At 35.9% G+C, this 20,188-nt stretch overlaps 1 protein-coding gene across 1 annotated transcript in view; it reads left to right on the top strand.

Annotated features, from left to right (window-relative positions):
• CCDC146 (coiled-coil domain containing 146) overlaps positions 1 to 20,188 on the top strand; it is a 36,426-nt gene that overhangs the window by 10,593 nt on the left and 5,645 nt on the right. Inside the window, exons 3-13 of the mRNA XM_050985668.1 lie at positions 2,205 to 2,262; positions 2,800 to 2,973; positions 3,551 to 3,624; positions 4,679 to 4,906; positions 5,832 to 6,018; positions 9,275 to 9,370; positions 10,378 to 10,548; positions 12,293 to 12,381; positions 12,498 to 12,662; positions 15,003 to 15,221; positions 15,839 to 16,067. Of these exons, the coding sequence (XP_050841625.1) occupies positions 2,205 to 2,262; positions 2,800 to 2,973; positions 3,551 to 3,624; positions 4,679 to 4,906; positions 5,832 to 6,018; positions 9,275 to 9,370; positions 10,378 to 10,548; positions 12,293 to 12,381; positions 12,498 to 12,662; positions 15,003 to 15,221; positions 15,839 to 16,067 (1,690 nt within the window). The remainder of the gene's footprint in view (positions 1 to 2,204; positions 2,263 to 2,799; positions 2,974 to 3,550; positions 3,625 to 4,678; positions 4,907 to 5,831; positions 6,019 to 9,274; positions 9,371 to 10,377; positions 10,549 to 12,292; positions 12,382 to 12,497; positions 12,663 to 15,002; positions 15,222 to 15,838; positions 16,068 to 20,188) is intronic.

Here is a 20,188-nt window from a genome sequence, read left to right as displayed (position 1 = left end):
CAGGACTCTGTCCTCATGAGTGAGGAATGTGACAAAAGAAAACAGTGTCAGATTTGCGCTCCCTCCTGATCTTTGGTGTTGCTCTTTTGATCGTCCAGCGTGATATGAAAGAGGGCACAGCACAGACTAACCACAAGCCCTGCAGTACCTCTTTAATCATTTTGCACAGGACTTATTTAATAATATTTTATGGCAGTCAAACAGTTATGGATATTTGTGCAAAGTGGGCATTCATTATCCTTAGTGTGATTATGCCAGTCCCAAGGAGTTCAATTAGAAGTACTGCCAAATAATTTGGAATTTTTTAAAATTAATTTTATCAGTTTTGGAGGAAGATTGATTTAAATTCAATTTTTTTCTGTAAAAGATTTTGTTTTGCAAACTTGTTCACTCTGTGAGTGTTCAAATGCTGGCATTCAAATTAGTTTTTAGTCTTTACCAATCCCTGTAGAGGCATACTTGTAGTCTGTCTGTACAAATATCATACATGCTGTATATCAACATCTACTCTGGGTCTGCTCTTCATCTGAGCTGGAGCTTCTTATTCATGGGAGAGATGTTGTTTTGTTTTGTTCTGTTTATATTGCAGCACCACCAACCCAGTTCTCTTTTTTTCACTATTTCCTTTCCTTAACTAGAAATATATTTCCTGAGACTTCCAGGTATAAGCTTCATTCCTTTTGTTGGAGGACTCAAATTTAAGAAAGAGTTTATTGAGAGAGTGGGAGTGGTGGCATGGAGGAGGGAATCTTAAATCAGCCCTGCTAAGGGGTTGAACATAAGGTCCTAGGGATGGTCCTCCATGAGGTTGGCTGCTGGGAGACTGATCACTGTTCCTATGACCACACACTTTCTAAAACCTGAACCACCACCACCATGCAAAGTCTTGCACTGCCGCTGGAAAGTTTCAGGAAAAAAAAAAAAGAAATAGCAATCAGCTGCCTCCTCTCTGTATCAGCCACATTATGAGGTAACTGTAATAGCTGCACTGGGTGGGTGGGGATGCACAGGAGTGCCATGCCATTTTTATAGCTCCAAGTGAACAACTGTTTTATGGAAATTTGTCCCTTTCTCTTAATTCTTCCCTAATTTAAAGAGTTATTTAGTCTACCAGACTGCCATGAGTCTCAACAAAAGTTGACCAGCCTATCCTCCTACTGGAGTTATAAACATTAATTTAAGCACTGAAGTTGATTCTTTGCTATACCTGGGACAGAGGACTCAGTGAAGTTATTTGGTTGTGATGGCACACAGACTGCTGTAGCCCATTGACCTACTGTAGGTGCACAACTGTTCTGTGCATGCACTGGGGATGCACCTTCAGAAGGGAAAATTTTTTGTATTTGGCAGTATTTACTACCTGCTACCAAGAAGCTGCCTACTGTAAATCCAACAAACTTGTTGGTTGAGCTCCCTTTTTATAACGATTCCTTCATCTTTGTCAGGGCAGTGTTACTAAACATCCACAAGATCTAAGAGCTTTCCTGGTTTTTCCTTTCTTCCTTCTTCACTTCTTTAGCATCTGTCCCAACTGTTGCCTGAAGTGAAATTGCAATTTAGTTTTGGATATAAGTGATCTAACTAAATGGCTATTCAATTTCATTTCCTACCACACTCCTTTGGCTTAGCCTATAACCCCTGCCACTTTTCAGGACTTTTTCTCCACAGGATCCAGTCCAGGTTTGAGGAGCTTCACTTACAGTTGTCTGAAGAGTTAATGTGTATGTGAAACCATTCATAGGAAGAAGATTTCTCACTAGCAGCTGCACTTTCTTTGATACTTGATGTCTTTGTGGCTATTTATTACCCATCTCCTCTTTCCTTTTGCCACATTTCTGTGTTAACATTTTGTTTTCTGAGGTTGGGAGGAACTGTAGGTGTAGGGTGCCACTAGTAAAGGGCAAGAGTGAGTGAGGCATGAATGCACCCCTGCAGGAGGTAGTCAGTCTAAGAAAAATCAGGTTCAAATTTTTAGATGTGTGCACTGTAGAAAAAGATGTGTGCACCTCCATAAATATACACCCAGTCCTTCAAGACCCCTAGTGACCAGTCAGCAAACTTGCTTTAAATCTGAGCACTTTTCATGCTAACTGTGTTTTAGTCTAACACAGGACAGGCTTTCATACTTTCTTACCATTTGCTATATTACAGTAATGAGTATTCTATTACTAATATATTTAGTTCTGCTTTGATTTTTACTGTAGTTTGAGAGAAGAAAAAAGGCTTCTGGAAGATGAATATGAAAGAATGTCAAAAGAAAAGGTAAGTAGAATGTCAAAAGAAAAGCAATGTTTTATATTCTGTCAACTAACATATAAAAAAAATCACTGAAAATTTTTTCCCAGTGTGCATCTCTAGAGTTTATTTTAAATAGAATATATAGAAAATATATTTTAAAAGAAATAGATTCTATAGGCTATATTAGATCATTCAATTTTGATAACTAGGACAAGCAGTAAATAACTGAGTCAAAAAAGATCTGGAATTTTGTACCCAAGGAAATGTTTCCTATATTCAGCAAATAGATACTGCCTGTAAAGATAGCTGCAGGTTTTTGGTTCTAGGATGTAAACATGAAAAATACATTTGTAGTCATAAATCCTGAGGAATATATGTGGGTTTGTTGAAAATAAATTCTGTTAGTATTGATAGAAGAAACACTCATCTGGTAAAAGAAATACATTTAATATCTTGTCACTAATAATCATCATTCAATGTTAGTGAGTCTGTGTTTTCAGAAACCTGCAAAATGTAAAAGGGAAAACACAATTAATCTGGTCTTTTACTTCATTTTTAAAGAAAAATGATAAAGCTCAACAGTTGAAAGAAAATTGTGATGAGCTCAGCAAAGAAGTAATCCAGAGGAAAGCAGAAATTGATTCAATAAAAGAAGCTGTTTCATCCAAAGAAAAGCTGATATTAACAGACGAGGAAGAAATGAAAAAGCTTCAGGAGATGCATACTTATTTAAAAGTAACACAAAATTAATTGTGCCTATGTACCTGTGAGTGGGTGTGCATGTGTGTGTATGGGTCCATGTTTTGACCAAAGGAGCAGTGAATCTTCTGGGTGTTGTCATTCCAAATTCATTGTGCCATTACATTAAATATTAGACGATTTTCCAATAGGCATGAAACATGCCGCTGTGCCATCTCCTTCTGCTCCTGTTAGAGTCATGATTTTGATTAAAAAGTGGTTTCTATAAAGACATCTTAGTAATGTTGTGTTATTTTAGTTTGATCAGATTACAGTTAATACATATTTACACTGAGAATTAAAAACATATCTGGGTCTACTTCCATCCATGGTAAAAATAGCATAATAAGATGTATTAATAATATTCAAGCATATTTTTTATCTTGAAGATACACTTAAATTGTAAACATCAATGTTTAGTTTTAATAGTAGGAACTACAATTTTCTGGGAAAAACTTAAGCAATTAAAAAATGTTTCCTACTGATTTTCACAACAGCTTTAAATTAATATTACTGCTATGAAAATTCATCAGCTTTTGAAGCTATTAATCAAACTTTTCTGTTTTGTTACTAGGCTGAGCTAGTTAGGATCATTGGTGTTCCAAAGCAGCTTGCAAAAGAAACTGAGAAGTTGAAACAGAAAAAAATGTATGTTTTTAATAAATAATTCTATTAATACATGAATATATATATGTATGACTTCTTCTCATCCCTTGGTTATAGAAATGATTGAGAATGGTTGTTGATTAAAATTGGGATCAACATTTAAACTAACAATTCCACAGCTGACAGTGTGCCCTGAGCTACAAACCCATTCTCCCTTAGTCCTTCTGTACCAGCTGTGGAGTCACAGCTGCTTTGCTGTAAGGTCCTGACATGAGTTGCAGTCTCTAATACTTCACCAGGGGAAATGCAAGCCAGCAGCCAGCCTTTTCTTCCTCTCTCTCATGAAGCTGGGGTTCTTCTCCTCTGAAGCATGGCATGTGCTGTTTTCTCTAAGTGTAAAATCAAATTATCACTGTGTGGTTTCAGCCAGGTCACCCACAGATCCCAGCAGCCCAGTTGCCATCCAGATGAATGAGGGGTTTTGTACCCTGTTTATGAACAGGGTTACACTGAAGCTTGTGTCTCCTGCTTCCAATCCCTCTCTGTATCACATCAACTGTTTGACTGTTAAATTTCTCAGGTTTAAAAGTTGTATGATGGTTTTCTTCCACATTTTCCTCACTACTCTGCTTAATGCAACTCTGCCATCATAAATCTAAGAAGTTTGCCCTATAGTGTTACAGCAATTCTAAAGCAATTTCTAAAACCTACATTGTGCAGATGGCTATTAATGAAATATTTAAAGGACTCTGTATATTTGTGTCACATCACAGAATAAACTAACCAGAGTTCCCAGTTCTTAGGAAGAATGTTTAGAAATGTCACACCCATGTATGTGGCAATGCTGACAGAGATCAATTTACTAGAACTCTTTTTAATACTGTCATGGCACTAAGCTGTCAGTTAGCCCCATCTGCAGTTTTATTGTTGGACTATATTGGAACTTGAAGGTTCTCACTGTCTGATTTCAAACATTTGACATAGATTACTGTGAAATTATTTTGTATGTCCACAAAGTCTGGCAACTTACATTTTGTCTTTTAAATACGTATGTGGAAATTTTAACCCTTACTGCTTTGTTCAAATATATCCACAGTGATGCAGAGAAGCAGAATGAAGCCCTTAATGACCAAATAGAAGAATTGAGTAGCACCCTGAAAGCCACTGAAAAAATGCTCGAAGAGATTTTGCAAGAAAAAAAAGATGTTACGAAGGAAATGGATGAGAGACAAACTTTGATACAAAAGAATGAACGACAATGCAATAATTTGACAAAATTACTAGAAATTAATGCAGAGAAGGAATTTGCCATCCTATCAGACAGGTTAGAGTAAGAGACAAGAGCCATATGGAAAGAGTGAACAATTCTCTATTCTCAAATTCTTTTATTCTCTTATTTCTTTTTTTCTGCTGTTGCTTCTATTTTCAAGTTTTATGCTGCAACCCGTGCAAATTATAAATGATCGGGCTTGGTTTTCACTTCTGAAATATTTATATAAAAATTTGGAACATGGAATTTAGGATCTGGCTTGAAGAGAACATCAAAACGCATAAGCATTTGATAAAATCTTATGAGATTTTGATATTAAAAGTGAAATATTTTAGAGAAATTCTCTCTTTAGTGTGCACATTTTCTTTCCTGCATAACCCACTGAAAGTAATTTGAAGAAGAATAAAGTATTTCAGTATTTTCATTTTCAAATGAGGATTATAGACGTCTTCTCTACTGTAATCCTGAATTTCAATGGGGATTAGTTAATAGTCTCTTTAATATTCCCTTCAATGATAATTTTATATTTACTTGGTAAAGTAAAATGAACTGTTAGGTTGAAGGCAAGCTTCCAATGATTCCTCCTGTGCAGAGGGAGATGAATAGCTGTAATTCTGGCCACATGCTCAGCAACAATGCTTTTGCTTTTCAAGCTTTGTATTGAAGGCCCATGGCATCTTATTTTGAAATGTTCCCTTATAATAAAAAATATTTTCTTCTTCCTATATGTATTAGATTCACTGCTATTTTTAGCATACTTAGAATAGTCTGTGAGACCTCACTGACATAATTGGGTATTATAATTGATTATGGTTACAATAATGCTCTCTTTTTAGGTAATTTTTGTAAGTAGTTTACAAGTTTGTCTTGCTGAGACATAGTAATGAGGTACTCAAAACCAATTTAAATAGTTGTGCCTGTTTACATTTATGTCTTGATTAAGTTACCTGTTTCTAAAATTCTGTGTCTATCCATATAGACAAATTCTGGAAAATAATTTAAATAAACGTGTCTCGGAGAACAAAAATCAACAAGATATTCTCAGTAACCATCAAACAAAGAAAGATAAAGAACTGAAAAGTTTAAAAAAGTTAGAGTTACAACTGAAAGGGATTTCGGATTCCTTGGAAGCAGATAAGGCAACGCATAAAAGACTCAAATCAGAGGTCTGTATGAATGCATTGATTCTAAAGATTGTAAATTTTCTCGTAAGAAATATTTCTATGAAATCTCTTGATAGTCTTACAAGGGAAAAGGGGGGGAAGACCATTATTTCATCTCCCTCATTTCCTCCTTGCTTTAGTATTTCACCCATTCCTCTTTCAATAATGCATTACTCTTTTCTGTTTTACTTAGTCTTTTGACTATGATAAAGGGAAATGCTGTTCTGCTTGTGGGTTCAAAGCATTTTCTTTCTTTTCTTCTTCCAATTCTTTCTTAAAAATTTAGTTTGTCTATAATTTTTTTTATAATTTCTTTCTCTCATCACTGGTTCTTCCATTCTCTTTTTCCTATATATATTTTCTCCTATACTTGCTCCTTGCTCAGTCTAAATTCTGAGTCATAAAAAATTAATCTTGTTTAGTCAGGTGAATGTTTTTTCACAGCACTTGATGTTTCCTACCTTGACACTGTCCTTCAAATTTTTCAGGGCATAACTGTAAAGTTTTAAAAAATAGCTATACATATCTAAACTCATATATACTTAGCTTTGCTATTTAAACAACTCCAATTATTACTTGATAATACTTAATATTATTAAACAATATTTTTTGTCTCCCTTGAAATTCCTCCTGAATTCACTTGTGTATTACCTAGTAATATAAGCTCACCTGGGAGAAGGGAGGAAAGCTCTAGAACTACACAACAAAGTTTTGGATTGAATTTCCTTAAATAATGATTAAAGGGCTGACTCATATTCCAGACTTTGATCTTAATGCTTAAAGAGTTTCTGTTCAGTATCAGCTAAGAGAATCTGGGAGTTGGTATTTTTGCATGTGTTCCCATTGAGGAAATGTTCCTGGATGGAGAACCACAATTGTTTAAAAACATGTAATGCTAAAATCAAATGCCATAACTCACCAGCAGCTGTGGTTAGAGTTCACAGTCTGGGGTGAGATCCAAACCCATCCTAGCCCAATTCCTTCACCCTGTGGAAGGACAAGACCTTGTATGTGTGTTACAAAAACATCATGAGGAGTAAGGGAAAAGGAATGCCATAAGAGAGAGAAGAGGAATTCTGATCACTATTTTACTCCAGCAGCTGCAGGATACTACTGTAATGCAAATAGCCACAGCAATAGAGTTGTTTTAGCCCATCCTCCCATGCTCCATATTTTCTTTGATTCCTTTTCTGTCTCTGTTAGAAGAGCAAATGTGAAATCACTGCTCCTCTGCACTGAAATACAGTACTGCAGTAAGAAGAGTCAAGTGGCCAACTTGATTCTGCTAGGCTTTTGCTATATTGGGACAATTTTAATTTGTAAGACTTGGAAGCACACCTAGCAAAAATTAAAAAACAGTATTTTAAGTAGATAAAATTTCTTTAACTACTTAAACCCCCAGATTTACATTTATTCATTGTGATTCAAAGTGAAAAAAAAAATCACAAGAATGAATTTTTTATATAAATATGTGATTGCAGAAGCAGCAGAACATCAGTGTGGTTCCCCAAATTTCTTCTTTTGAATCATATTCTAAGTGCAGAATGACTGGTTTGTAGAATAAGGAAATTACAGGAACACTTCCTTCAAATGTGTTTTTCTTGTTGGTATGTTGTGAAAGGTCAGCTATTGCTAAACACCAAAATTGTGTGTGAAAGAGAACTGCTGGTCCTGCTGCCTCAAGCCTGGAGCAGAGCTGCTGCTCCTCTCCATGTGGGCCTTCTCTTTGCTTAAGCCAATGCAGAGACAGCCAAAAGTGCATAAATTTAGCCCTGTCTTATGTGAACAGAAGTCCTTAATAGATTAAACATGTTTATATGAGCCTTTTATTTTCACACAGCAGAAGTGGTAACTTAAATATGCTCCACAGAAAAGTTATTTTTGATCCCAACACAAGACCAAAAGTCTTCTTAGCACAGGCTTTACTGACATTTTAGTAAACCTAAGTCAAATCAAACCTCAGAGCTGGCAGCTGCAACTAAAGTAACTCCACACTGACCTGTACTGTGTCTCTTTCCCTCTGCCATAATGAACAGAATTTAATTTTACAATACTATCACAGAAGTGAAAATAACAAGTGCAAAACATCTACCTATCAGTATTGATTTATGGTGAACTCTAACATCTGGTTTAGATCAGAGCAAGATATCACAGAGTTGTGTGTATTATTTTTTAATATCTTCCAGGTGTGTTGTTAAATGTAATTTTTTCCCATTTGAAATTAGAGATTTGAAATTAAAATCATTTGGGCTGGAATGGATCTTTAAAGGTTATTTGGTCCAAACCCTGCAGCTGGAAGGGACACCTTCATCTAGATCAGATTAGTCAGACCTCAGTCCAACCTGGCCTTGAATGTTTCCAGAAATAGGACATCAACCACCTCTCTGGGAAACCTGGGCCAGTGTTTCACTATCCTTGTAAAACAAAATTCTTCCTTTTATCTAATCCTCCCTCTTTATTTTAAAATTAATATCCCTTTTCCTATCAGAGTAGTTTCTGCCAAATTGTTTATCCCCATCTATTCACAGAGGCAATGTATGCCATCATAGTTAGCCTGAGGCATTTTTTTCTTGCTTTCTTAAAACCATAAAGAATTTTTTAAGTGAAGTTAATTACAGTGAGGCTAGTACAGCTTTTTGTCTTACAAGTTATATCATGTAAGTAGTTGTAGTGAGATTGATCAGATATATTTTAATCAGAGGTAGTGTTTTTAATGTATTCCTTCACATACTTAGTGTTAAAACCTGATTGAATAAATGAATTTTCCCATAATGTATATGAAAAAATAATACATAAATGTTTGTGTTATTAGATTTGACTTTCTAAGGTCTAATAAAAATCCTACTGTAGTGATAAAAAGAAAAAAATGTGATATCCATTCTATATAGATGCGAACTCTTTTTTTACTTTAGTAAGCTCAGAATTTCACTCTGAAAATCCTCTGTGAATTTAGGTTATATTTTTATATATTGTCTCTGTGTTTATTGGTTTTTTAATGACAATTTAGTTGCTGAAAACCATAAACCTTCTAAATTTGTGAAGTTTAGTGTTCATAGTTCTTGAAAGAAAAATTTGAGAAACTTCAGTAAGTTGCTGAGGAACTCTACTAAATTAAGCATTCTTGTACTAGCAATTATAAGAGAGAAATTTAATTTAATTTCTTTAATTTCTATTCTTAATTGCTTCTAACACAGTATCAGCAGTTTAAATTTTCCTCCTTTTTTGTTTGCATCACTATTTGCTTGGTTTATTTTTGTAGGCAGAAATTAGCTCAAAAAACAATGCAGCATTATTAGAAAGACGACAAGAACTGCAGGACGAGATTGAAACGATCAAGAGAGATTTAGCTGAACAGGTGCTGAATTCTGCTTTCTCATAATTTTTCATTTTGACAGTTGGTTTTCTATCATGAGAATAAAGGGACTGTTTGAAGAAAAAAAATAATGGAGTTTCTAGCTGCAGCTTTCTGGTGAGAAAATGCAATAGTATTTCTTCAGTTTTAAAAACCACTTGTCTTTCCTTTTTAAAAACATTTTTGGTGTTACTGGCCATATACTAGAAGGTAGAAAGCAAATCTACTTTCTAGTTTAAGTCTTTCTAAATGTTGTTGATGACACTGCAGTTAGAAATTTATTGTTATAAATTTCCTTTGGATATGAAACTGTGTCTTGCTGCAACAATAGAAATTCAGCATTTGTACATTAAGATTTTTCATCTTCACAGTTCTGTCATTTGTGGATGCCTGTCTGTATGCAGCACAGTCATGCAGAGTGTGGCAATGCAGATACTTGTGTTACATGAGCATTAGTAGTTGCCACTACATAAATGACCTTATAAGAAGCAATCTGTTTCAGACATACCTCCTTGGTACCTCCAAGGTCAAACCTCCTTGTCTTCTTACCCTTATATCCATTTTCTTTATGTGCTTTGTTTGAATTCATTAACATTATCAAGCAGGGATCTGCTTGTGTTTGGATACATGTGCCTTCCAGTACTTACAGTCATTCTCTGGGATATGTAACTTGTGTGCCACAGACAGGCATGCAGTCAGTGGGGCCTGGGGAGCTTCCATTCACCTCCTCCTGAAGATATGGCACTGAACTTACCTAAAGATTATATTCCAGTGGACAATAGCTGAAAGATGTTGGACTGAGGAACAGAAATGCTCCTAGGTGATAATATATTTTGAAATGTTATTATAGGGATTGTGCATGGTGTTTTAAAGCAATAATTTATTATGGTTTTAAATCTATATAGTCTGTATATTTGTTTACATTGCGGATAAACCGAAAGTATTTCCAACTTTGGGTTTGCCAGCACTGATACATTGTTGCATTGGGATTTAAATTTCCTCTTCTCTAGGAAATGATATCAGATATGGATGCCCGCACGTTAGAAGAATGCATTGCTGCAGAACGCTTGCTTTTCAAAGAGCAGGAAAAATGCAGAAATGAGTTATCCACACTTACACGTCTGACTTTGCTCAGAGCTGATGAGAAGCAACTGAAATGCAGGGATATTCAGAAAGCCAAGGTAAAAAATTATATATTTGGAAGATTGCTCAAAATACCACTGGTATATTAAGGGAGAAATTAAATTACTAGTGAGTTCCACCAGAACATTGGAAACTCACAATACTGTGGTGTTTAATTGCAATTTGTGGTGCAGTGCAGTATGTTAAAATATGACTCCATAATTGAAACAAGATATTTGAAAGGACATTTAGAGAGTGCCCAAAGGAGGGCAACAAAGATGGTGAAGGGCTTTGAGGGGAAGCTGGGTGAGGAGCAACTGAGGTCACTTGGTCTATTCAGCCTGGAGAAGACTGAAGAGACCTCACTGCAGTCACAAGTACCTCATGAGGGGAAGAGGAGGGACAGACACTGATCTCTGCTCTGTCGTGACCAGTGACAGGATCTGAGGGAGTGGTCTGCAGTTGTGCTGGAGGGAGGTTTAGGTTCAGCATTAGGGAAAGGTTCTTCACTCAGAGGGTGGTTGGGCTCTGAACAGGCTCCCCAGGGAAGTGATCACAGAACCAGCCTGAAAGAGTTCTAGAATTGTTTGAACAGTGTTCTCAGGCACATGGGGTGACTGCTCGGAATGGTGCCATGCATGGCCAGGAGTTGGTCTTGATGGTCTTGGGGTTGGGTTCCTTCCAACTCAGCACATTCTGTGATTCTGAGATTCTGTGATTTTCTTTCAAACCCATGGGATAAAATTAACAATTTGAAAGAAAGAGGCAGAATAGCAGACACCCTGAGATTCCCAGAAGAAAAACTGTGTGGTTTAGTTTACAAATATATGAAAATTAGCAGATAAACTGAACTACCACTCATTCCAAAGTGAGGCAGAAATTTCTATTTTCCTGTTACATTTCAAAGCATAAATAATGATATTGATTTAGAGAAAGAAGGAAAGAAAACTCTTCCTATGACTAGTCATTGTATTTGCTGCCTGCATTTTTCTGACATGGCGTGTGCTGTGATGTCATATAGAATTTGCTAAATACCAAATTGCTATATGGAAACAAGGTATTGATGTTTCCAAAATGTATATCTGTAATCAGATAAATTAGATATGCTACTCTTCCACCATCCTGGGAAACTCTGATTGTAAAAATAAACAAACATGTCAGGCTTTGTGCCTTCAATAAAATCAGTCCATAAACAAATAAAACAAATAAAATAATACAAATTCAGGGACACACAGACAAGTCCAAAGTTGCTAGCCATCATCCACCAGCTTTCCCTAATACCAATCTCCTCCTCCTGATACCAGTGGGAGAGGAGAAAAGGCCTCTCAATTTAGGATTGATGGCCCAGGCTATTGAGGACTGAACACAACTGAATGAAAAGATCCAGAAACTTAACAGAATGCAATTCTGCTCAAACATCAGTGACTGCTTAAAAGTCAGAATTGAGTAAGAAAGAAATTTTATTTGTAAAGACACAATTTCAATGCTTCATATGCTAAATAATTATATAGTAATGGACTTGACAGGCTGATCAGTAGAAAGAGTGGAACTCCAGACAGAGGGAACCAAGCATTTAAGATGCAGCATCAAATTGTCTACATTACTAATAGTAATTGTAAGCTTAATATAAATGGAAAAACAGTGCTTTTTTATGTTGTTGTAATAAAAACATAATAAGAAAAGGTTCTTCTAATAATGTCCTCTCACTGTCTTTTTCTCATCTAAGAGTTGTTCTGGGTAATTTCACTGAAGACATTTCTTTAGTATATCTAAAGTGCTTACTAAATTTTATTTAAATTTCAGATTCAACTCCAAAGTCTTGTTAAAGAACTAAAAAGAATGGATAGTGAACTAATCATCTGTAAAAAGATGAAAAAAGAAAACGAAAAAGAGTAAGAAAATAATAACAATACATTATTTCAAAAAAGTCTTCTAAAGTAAATTTTATGCAAGTAATGCAGGCCTAAAATGCTAGTAATTATTCCTTTCCCACATCTCATTTCTTCAGAATCCAAGGCGTTACTAGGATGTGTGATCTTATGCAAATTGAAAAGGACAAATGTATAGATTTGATGCGTATTGCTCAGTGGAAAGCAAAAGAAGGTGAAAGCCGGGTAAAATTGCTAGAAAATAATATAGAAAATTTAAGAGATGCTCTTATGACCAGAGAAAGGTGAGTTTAAAGTATGCTGTAGTTCACAATTACAGAAATTTAAGACTGGAAAAAATCTTAGGAGGAATCTATTCCATCTTCAATTATGCCCATATAATCCTTGATAGTTATTATCATGACTTTTTAAATCTGATTAAACCAAAGGCATTTAGAAAACCCCTCCATAATCTGTTCCAGTCTCATATCCCACTAACACTCCACACCTAGTTTGGGCATCAATGCTTGTCAGAAAGTAGTTTTGAAGTCTGTCTAGCTACTCTCTCATTTCTCATCCTTTATATCAGAGTTCTTGGATCTCTCAGGTTTTGCATTATCAGGCTGTTTCACTCAATGTGAGCATCACCATTGCACTCAGATCTGCTGTGCTTAGAGGAAGGGAGGTCTGACACATAGGATTCCCTAATGAAGTGATGCATGGGACTATTAAAGGAGTCACTAGGTAGGAATATGGCTGTATAATTATGAAATTACATCAAATTGGGGATTTTGGTTCAAACTCACACTGAATTTTATTACATAACATTTATTTCAGATAAAATGTGGTTTCAATTTCCAAACAAACTTAGACAAAATGAAAGGTTACATTCACAGCAAAGATAATGAGGCAGAATAGCTGGTACTGGTGACTCTCTTTTCTCCTAGACCATTATTTAGTGAGAATATCTTTCTGCCATATTTATGTCATTCTAGTGATGAAATTCTGTGATATAGACAGAAATACAATGTCTTGGAATTCTGTCCTTGGGCAAGTAGGGAGACAGTGAATAGCAAACTGTGTAAGCAAAACAGGAAAACCAAAATTGAGTAGTTAAAATGAGCTTGATTTTCCAAAAACTTCATTACTGGTGCCAAAAATTGTTAAATCAGACAAAGAATGCACTAAGAATTTTTTGTGAATTTCCAAGTAGTTTGGTTTCAAAGTCATGCTAGAGATAGCTAAAAAAGAGGTAGAACTTCAGTAATTGAAGCAATTTTGTCAAGATGTACAAGCTGACATTTTGTTGTAAAAATTTTGAGGCCTTCCCATTTGATGCAAGAAGGGGGAAAAAAGGCTAATAAGACATAAATTTTGTATAGATACCAGAAGTATATAAATATTATTATTGATGTCCCTACTTGTTACACATCCAACAGATTTTTTGGGCTCTGCAAAACTAGATTTAAAACTAGCCAGGGGTATTGAATTTTCAGTAACTCTCTTGCCAATGAAAAATATTTTAAATTCTAGTAACAGACTTTAGTATCCATACCACTGACTTCACTGCAACCTATGCAGTTTGGAGGACAGAGTATCAGTCCAAGTAAGGCAAGAAATTTTCAGAAAATATTTAAAGCACATTGCATTTCTGCAATTCTGTTATACTTTCAGTCTGAAACTTGACTTACAGACATTTAATTAAATTCAGTAATACCCTGTGGTACTCAAAGTGTTATACATGTGGGGGAAATGAAAGAAAGCAGCTCCCTGCCCTGTACACAGTAAATCAGCAATTTAATGATGGAGCCCATGAGGGAAGGATATTTCATCTGCAGGTCTGTATTTTAACAGGAGACTTTGCTTCTCCTTTCACTACCTCTTTTGTGTGTTGACATGAATATCTTCCTGGTGTAGCTAAAGTTGTGTCTTGATCCAGAAGTGATACCACAGATCAAATGCAATAATTCTAAATTCTGTGCTGTGAGACAGTAAATACTCCATTTGGTGACAAGAATCTGTCTTTTAAATGAGGGGCCCTCATCATCCAGTGATCAACAAAGATGCTGGAAATAATGAGATCTGTTTTTATTTTTATGTGATCTTGTCATTAACCTCCCACTATGTTTTAGTTTCTTTTTTCATCTGTCAAATGGGCAGATGAAATAATAATGGGCAATCTAATAATTTTCTTTCTGGTGCAATGTTGTGATACACTGTTTTATAAACAATAGCTTTGGAGGACTTTGAGTTGCAACCACAAAATAATTTAAATATTGTTTTTTAAATAGAATGGCAGGATTTCTACACATTAAGACTTTTCATCACAGTTTATGTATATGCTCTCAAACTTTATTTTTTATGGCTACTTGGGCTACCTAGTAGAGAATAAAAAAGCTGCACTGCAATGCTCCCTGTATAGCATTTTTCTTGTGCCAGAATCCAGTTCTTGTCAAGCTGGAAAGAAGGTGCAATAAAACCTGCTCTCAGAATGTCTTTCTTCTTTTCATAAAGCTTCTGTGAAACAGAGACATAGAGAAGCCCTTGTGTGCTTGAGAAATACATTTAAGCTCTGCTTTTAATTGCTGAAATTGGTTTCAAATTGAAAGAACTAAAAATATTCCCACATTTCTGTTTCGTTAAAGAAAATTGCAGGAGAACTATATGAAGATTAAAAAGAATGAGAGAATAAAAGAGTTGATCCAAAATGATTATGCCAAAGTTGAACAAGAGATGCTAGAGAATAAAGAAAAGGAAAAGTATATGAATGTTGACAGACTTACTGCTGAAGCCACACACAAGGAAAAGGAAATTTCACAGCTACGCAAAAATTATGAAAGGGTTATTGAGCAACGAAATGAGAGGTACATTTGTAAATTTGATCTAAGGTAGTGCTTAATTTTGACATTCATGAAGCAACAATATTTTTAGCTTGTGAGCCGTCCTCACTAGGATTGCTAAAGGTCTGTGGCACAGCTGTGTTTCACTGACCAGTCCCCCTCACTGCACTGCCAGTGCTGCTTTGCATTAGGTAGATGTTTCTCCACTGGTGATCATGGTCATGCTTCAGAATTATTATTCAGAAAACATGGTATCTTGGTTACTGAATGCCTTGAGAACTTGTAGCCACCTGCTCTGTTTGTGCATTGTGCACAGTTACGGCATCTGCAAAATGCAGATTATCTAGATCTCTCTGATCTTAATCCAGTTTTAAATGCTGTGGAAGGCCAGAAGACCTTAAAATTTATGTGAGAGACAAGAGTCAACTTTCCAAGAGTTTGTTTTCTGATTTTTACACTGCAAGTATTTTGTTATTTATTTAAAATGCTGTCATTAGATTAAAATAATAATTGCGAAAGCTTCATACATTGTCACAGATTATTACTATCTTTTAAGATAACTTTTTAATGTTCTTGAATGGAACAGACTGAATATGACTCATTTTTTTTAAAATTATCTTTAAATCTTGGTTTTATTTCAGTGGTCTTTTGCTCAGAGAACGAGAAGAAGAATTGGGCATTTTGTATGAAAAAATAAACAGGCAAGAGATGTTGCGTAGGAATGGAGATACTAAGGTGCAAACTATGGATGAAAAGATCAGTTTGCTGAAGCTGAAGTTGGTTGAGAAAAAAAGAGAAGTTAAATTGTGTTTTAAAGAGCTCACAGTGAAGAATGCCCTGGATGCACATCTGGTGAAAATTCGGACACAGGTTGGTGTTAAAGGAAACTTTTTTTACTATTGTTCTGTATTTTAAAATTTACGGTGATTTCATAGGAAAAAAATATCTGGATGTACAAGGTTAATTAAAACAGCAAGTTTAGTAATACACCTGTCTAGCAAAACACTGATACATATTTTTAACTTCACATATATGAGTTTCTATGCTTATGTGTAACTGGCTCATGGTCTTTGTTTCACACATGCCAAATGTTTCCTGGGTATGGAATTCCAGCTAACCCACCCCATAGCCTGAAATGTCAGTATGACTAAGCTGGAGAATGGGAGTCATGGGGGAAAAATGAGACTGTAGATAAAATTTGTTAAAACTGTATTGATGGAGTAGGTGGAGGGGTGGGAGATACACTTAGACCATCAAATTTCTAAAATAATAACTCAATTCACACTTGACCCTGAGCCTACTCTGGAAACTCTGCTGCCTACAATGATATAATCCACATATATTTTCTTTTGCACAAAAACAGTGTAAGTTTTAGTCCTAGTTACAAAATAGCATTAAACAGCTAACAAACTGCAGTGCTTGGGACATTCTTTCCTTGCTTTCTGAAATGGCTCATTTACTCTTGACCTTATCTCCAGATGGTAATTTTTCCCATAGATACTCTGTTCATGCCTGCACAAAATCATAAATTGGGCTGTTCCATTGCCTTTCAGACTCACATCAGTGGAAGCTGTGGCTCACTGTTTAATAGTGCTTGCACTATTCTCTTACTTCTGGCCTTCTGGAGAAATTGTATGCTCTGCTACAAGAACAAAACATAGTACATGTTTTAATACCTCATGTAAATCATGTCCCAAAGACCTTTGCAGGGCCATCACAGATTTAAATTATGAACTGGGGCAATATTAAAAAATAAAAGAAGACTAAATGAAAAAAAACTAAAAAGACCCCAAAGTTTTCAAGTAAGATTTAAAATGAGACTGAGAGTCACTGAGTCAAATACAAGCAGTAGTAAAATGCAGATGATTTCTGTGAACTGACAGAATCAATCATGAAACTTTGCTTTTTCTGTTCTGCATTCCTGCAACTTTCTCCTTTATGATGATAGTTCATGTGAAACCTAAAATCACTGTTAAAGGGAGGCTATTGTTGGAGGTGGTTAAATATCTTTGCAATGTTGACAGAAACATAAAAAGTAGGAAAATACAGAGTGGTGTGATATTAGGCATACAGTAGTCTTAATAAATGTTCCCAAGTGAGAAGTTTTCCAGTGAAGAATGGCAAATAATCAGTTATCAACCTTTAAAATTTAACTAGATACTGTGATTACTGAATATTACATGGCTCAGGCTGCCTTTTAACTCATTCATCTCCTTATGCCCCACCATTCATCATTAATGCTCTTACTCCCACTGCCAATAGGAACTAAGTCCAATGAGAAGCAGTTTCAAATTGTTTGGCTTTACCTCCATGATGTAAACAAAACCCATGAGCCCGAATCTGAATTTTGGTGTCGATTGCCAAATTCATGCTGCTGGTTCTTGTACTGATTACAGATTTGACCCCACGTTGAAAGCTGACTCAGCTTCTGTTCAGTTACCACGGTCACACACTGTCTGGATTAGGCAGGGTGAATCCTGTACCTGTGCCTCTTTTGTCTTCCCCCTTTCCTACCCTTCCTGCCTCCTTCTGTCTTCAGCAACACCAGGCCTCCTTGAAGTAAGTGCTAGTAACATGGACTAGGTACTATTATCAATGAAAAAAGTTTAAATCAGAAATATTTACAGACTGCAAAAACTGACCCATAATCTCAGCAGCTGTAGTGCCCATTGGGAAGGGGAAAAGCCCAGATCAGGGCTGTGTGCCAGTTCAGCAAGAACAAACACTTCACCTGGATCTCCTGCATTCCACATGAGCTGCTTAATCATCAAAGTGATGCATGTTCCACTTGTATGCTTTTCATCAGAAGCTTCCTATTTCCACAAAACACTGGTGAATAGTTAAGCTAAAAAATACTATCATCTGAAGCAAGACCAGACCCCCTCTAAGCAAGTGCAAATAACATGGACTAGGTAGGCTTCTAAAGGTAAAGATTTAAAAATAGAAATATTTACAGGCACTTTTTTACACAAAAGATACCTGGTGAGACTGTAAGGTGGTTTTCTCTGGGCATAAAACTATGTAACTTTTAATTGGGACTGCACATCAAGGGACTGCTCCTGCTGACTGAAGTGACCCATAAAAACTAATCTACCTTCATGCATCAATGAGAAATACTTAGCTTTAATCATTAATTAGTCCAACACGTAGACCTGCTGAGCTGTCATGGTGCTGTGGATGGGACTTTCATGCCTTAGAGCTTGGGCAATATACAAGGATTGTCAGTTTATTTGAGGCATTTGCCAACACATTTGTCCAGGTTTTAACACACGAAAATCTTCAGACTATATCACCACATCATAGAATAATGGGACTAGTGGAGAGATAAAGAATTTCTCTAGGCAATCTGCTCCCACAGCAGCATTGGATTGCCTGAGAGGGCTAGGCTGTGATTTCAAGCCACCACTTAGAAACAGGTTTCCCCAAGTAAGCTATCCCAGTCTTTCCTTAACAATGGAAAAATTTTCTTGAGCTTTAGTCTGGATCTTTCTGGCTGTGGTGTAAGAGTATTGGTTTGTATTCTGTCCCCCAGAGATATTACAAATGGACCATTCTTTTCCTTTCTGTAACATTTCATGTTACTGGAAGGATGTTAATCATGTTCCTCTCCCATCCTTTTGCTGGGCTATACAACCTTGTTTCCTTCAAAAAGCTCTTACGGATTTTCTTCTTCTGCATTTCTTTAATTTTTGGCAATATAGTCTTTATTTGTCATGAAGGGCAGTGCCTTGTACCTGAGGCTGATTAGTGAAAGGATTCATTCAGGCATCCTGCAGGTCACCTTCCTGCTTAAGCATCCAGCTATGGTGGCACCTTTCCTGACACATGACATGGTGATTCATCTTCATGTTAATGTGTGTAACAACAGACCCTTTTTTAAAGAAAAGACATCCAACCAGTTGATTTGATTCTGTGTTTGTACAGGCAAGTTTTCCTGCCTACATGTAACTACTTACATTTTTCTTTTTTTACTATTATCTTTTTGATTCAGACCTTTTTTTCAGAGAAAGGTAATTTTGCATTTGAATCTTTTCCAAAAAATACTTGCAGTCTCTCTGAGCTTAACCTCATTCTACTGATGAGGTATTTTCTGTATATTTTAATCAAGAACCCATTTATGTTGCTTGTTTATGAAAATATCATATGAAATGTTGAAGCTATATAAAGATCAAAATGTATTACACCTACCATTTTTCATCCATAGGCCTGTGGAATTATCATAGTGGACATTGGTCTGGCATGATTCAACACACCTGTGCTGGCTGTTATCCCTGTCATTTTTATCTTCTTGATGACTACAAAGAAAACTTAATTATGTGTTTCAGATTTATTCTTCAGAAAGAGAAGTTATCATGGTTCCAAAGCTCCATCTGCACCCCTTCCATTCTTTAAAATAGGTCTTGTATTTGCCTATTTGTTTAGTGCTGTACATACCTCACCTACCTTCTCTGAGATTTCAAAAAAAACCTGATCTCCGCTTTTTCAGAGCAGTTGTTTTATCTAGACATGTGTTCCCTCCTTCAACAATTCCTCCTGACTGATTACAGTCCAATGTAGAAAAGCCTCTCTTATACAGTCTTTTCCTATCCCTTGTATCAAACCCACTCTAAGAAAGAGAGAAAGGATTTTTTAAAATTCTAAGACTTAGAATCTCTTATGACTCAGATAGTCTTTTCCAAGGAAAACACTACAAATTAGTACAAAAATTCAGAAAGATGCCTGTAGTCATGTTACTTAGGCAGACACAGAATAGCATGGTTATCTCTAAATGCACTTTGATGCTTTTGGATTGGCTTGCTGAATTGGAAGCTGATCACTTCCAATTCATATTGCATTTAAAAGTGAGGCTAGTATTTACATTTAACATGAAACTTTTTAATGGCTTTTGGACTGTGATTTTGCTGCAATAGTCCTTCTCTAAATTAACTATTCAGTCCTGCAGAATTTTCTTTGGTGAGCTGCCCCTAATCTCATTAAGATACCACTGCCTC

Source organism: Serinus canaria, chromosome 1A, assembly GCF_022539315.1.
Source record: "Serinus canaria isolate serCan28SL12 chromosome 1A, serCan2020, whole genome shotgun sequence".
Lineage (NCBI taxonomy): Eukaryota > Metazoa > Chordata > Aves > Passeriformes > Fringillidae > Serinus > Serinus canaria.
The sequence above is the reverse complement of the archived record's forward strand: the minus strand, read 5'-3'. Positions and strand labels throughout refer to the sequence as shown.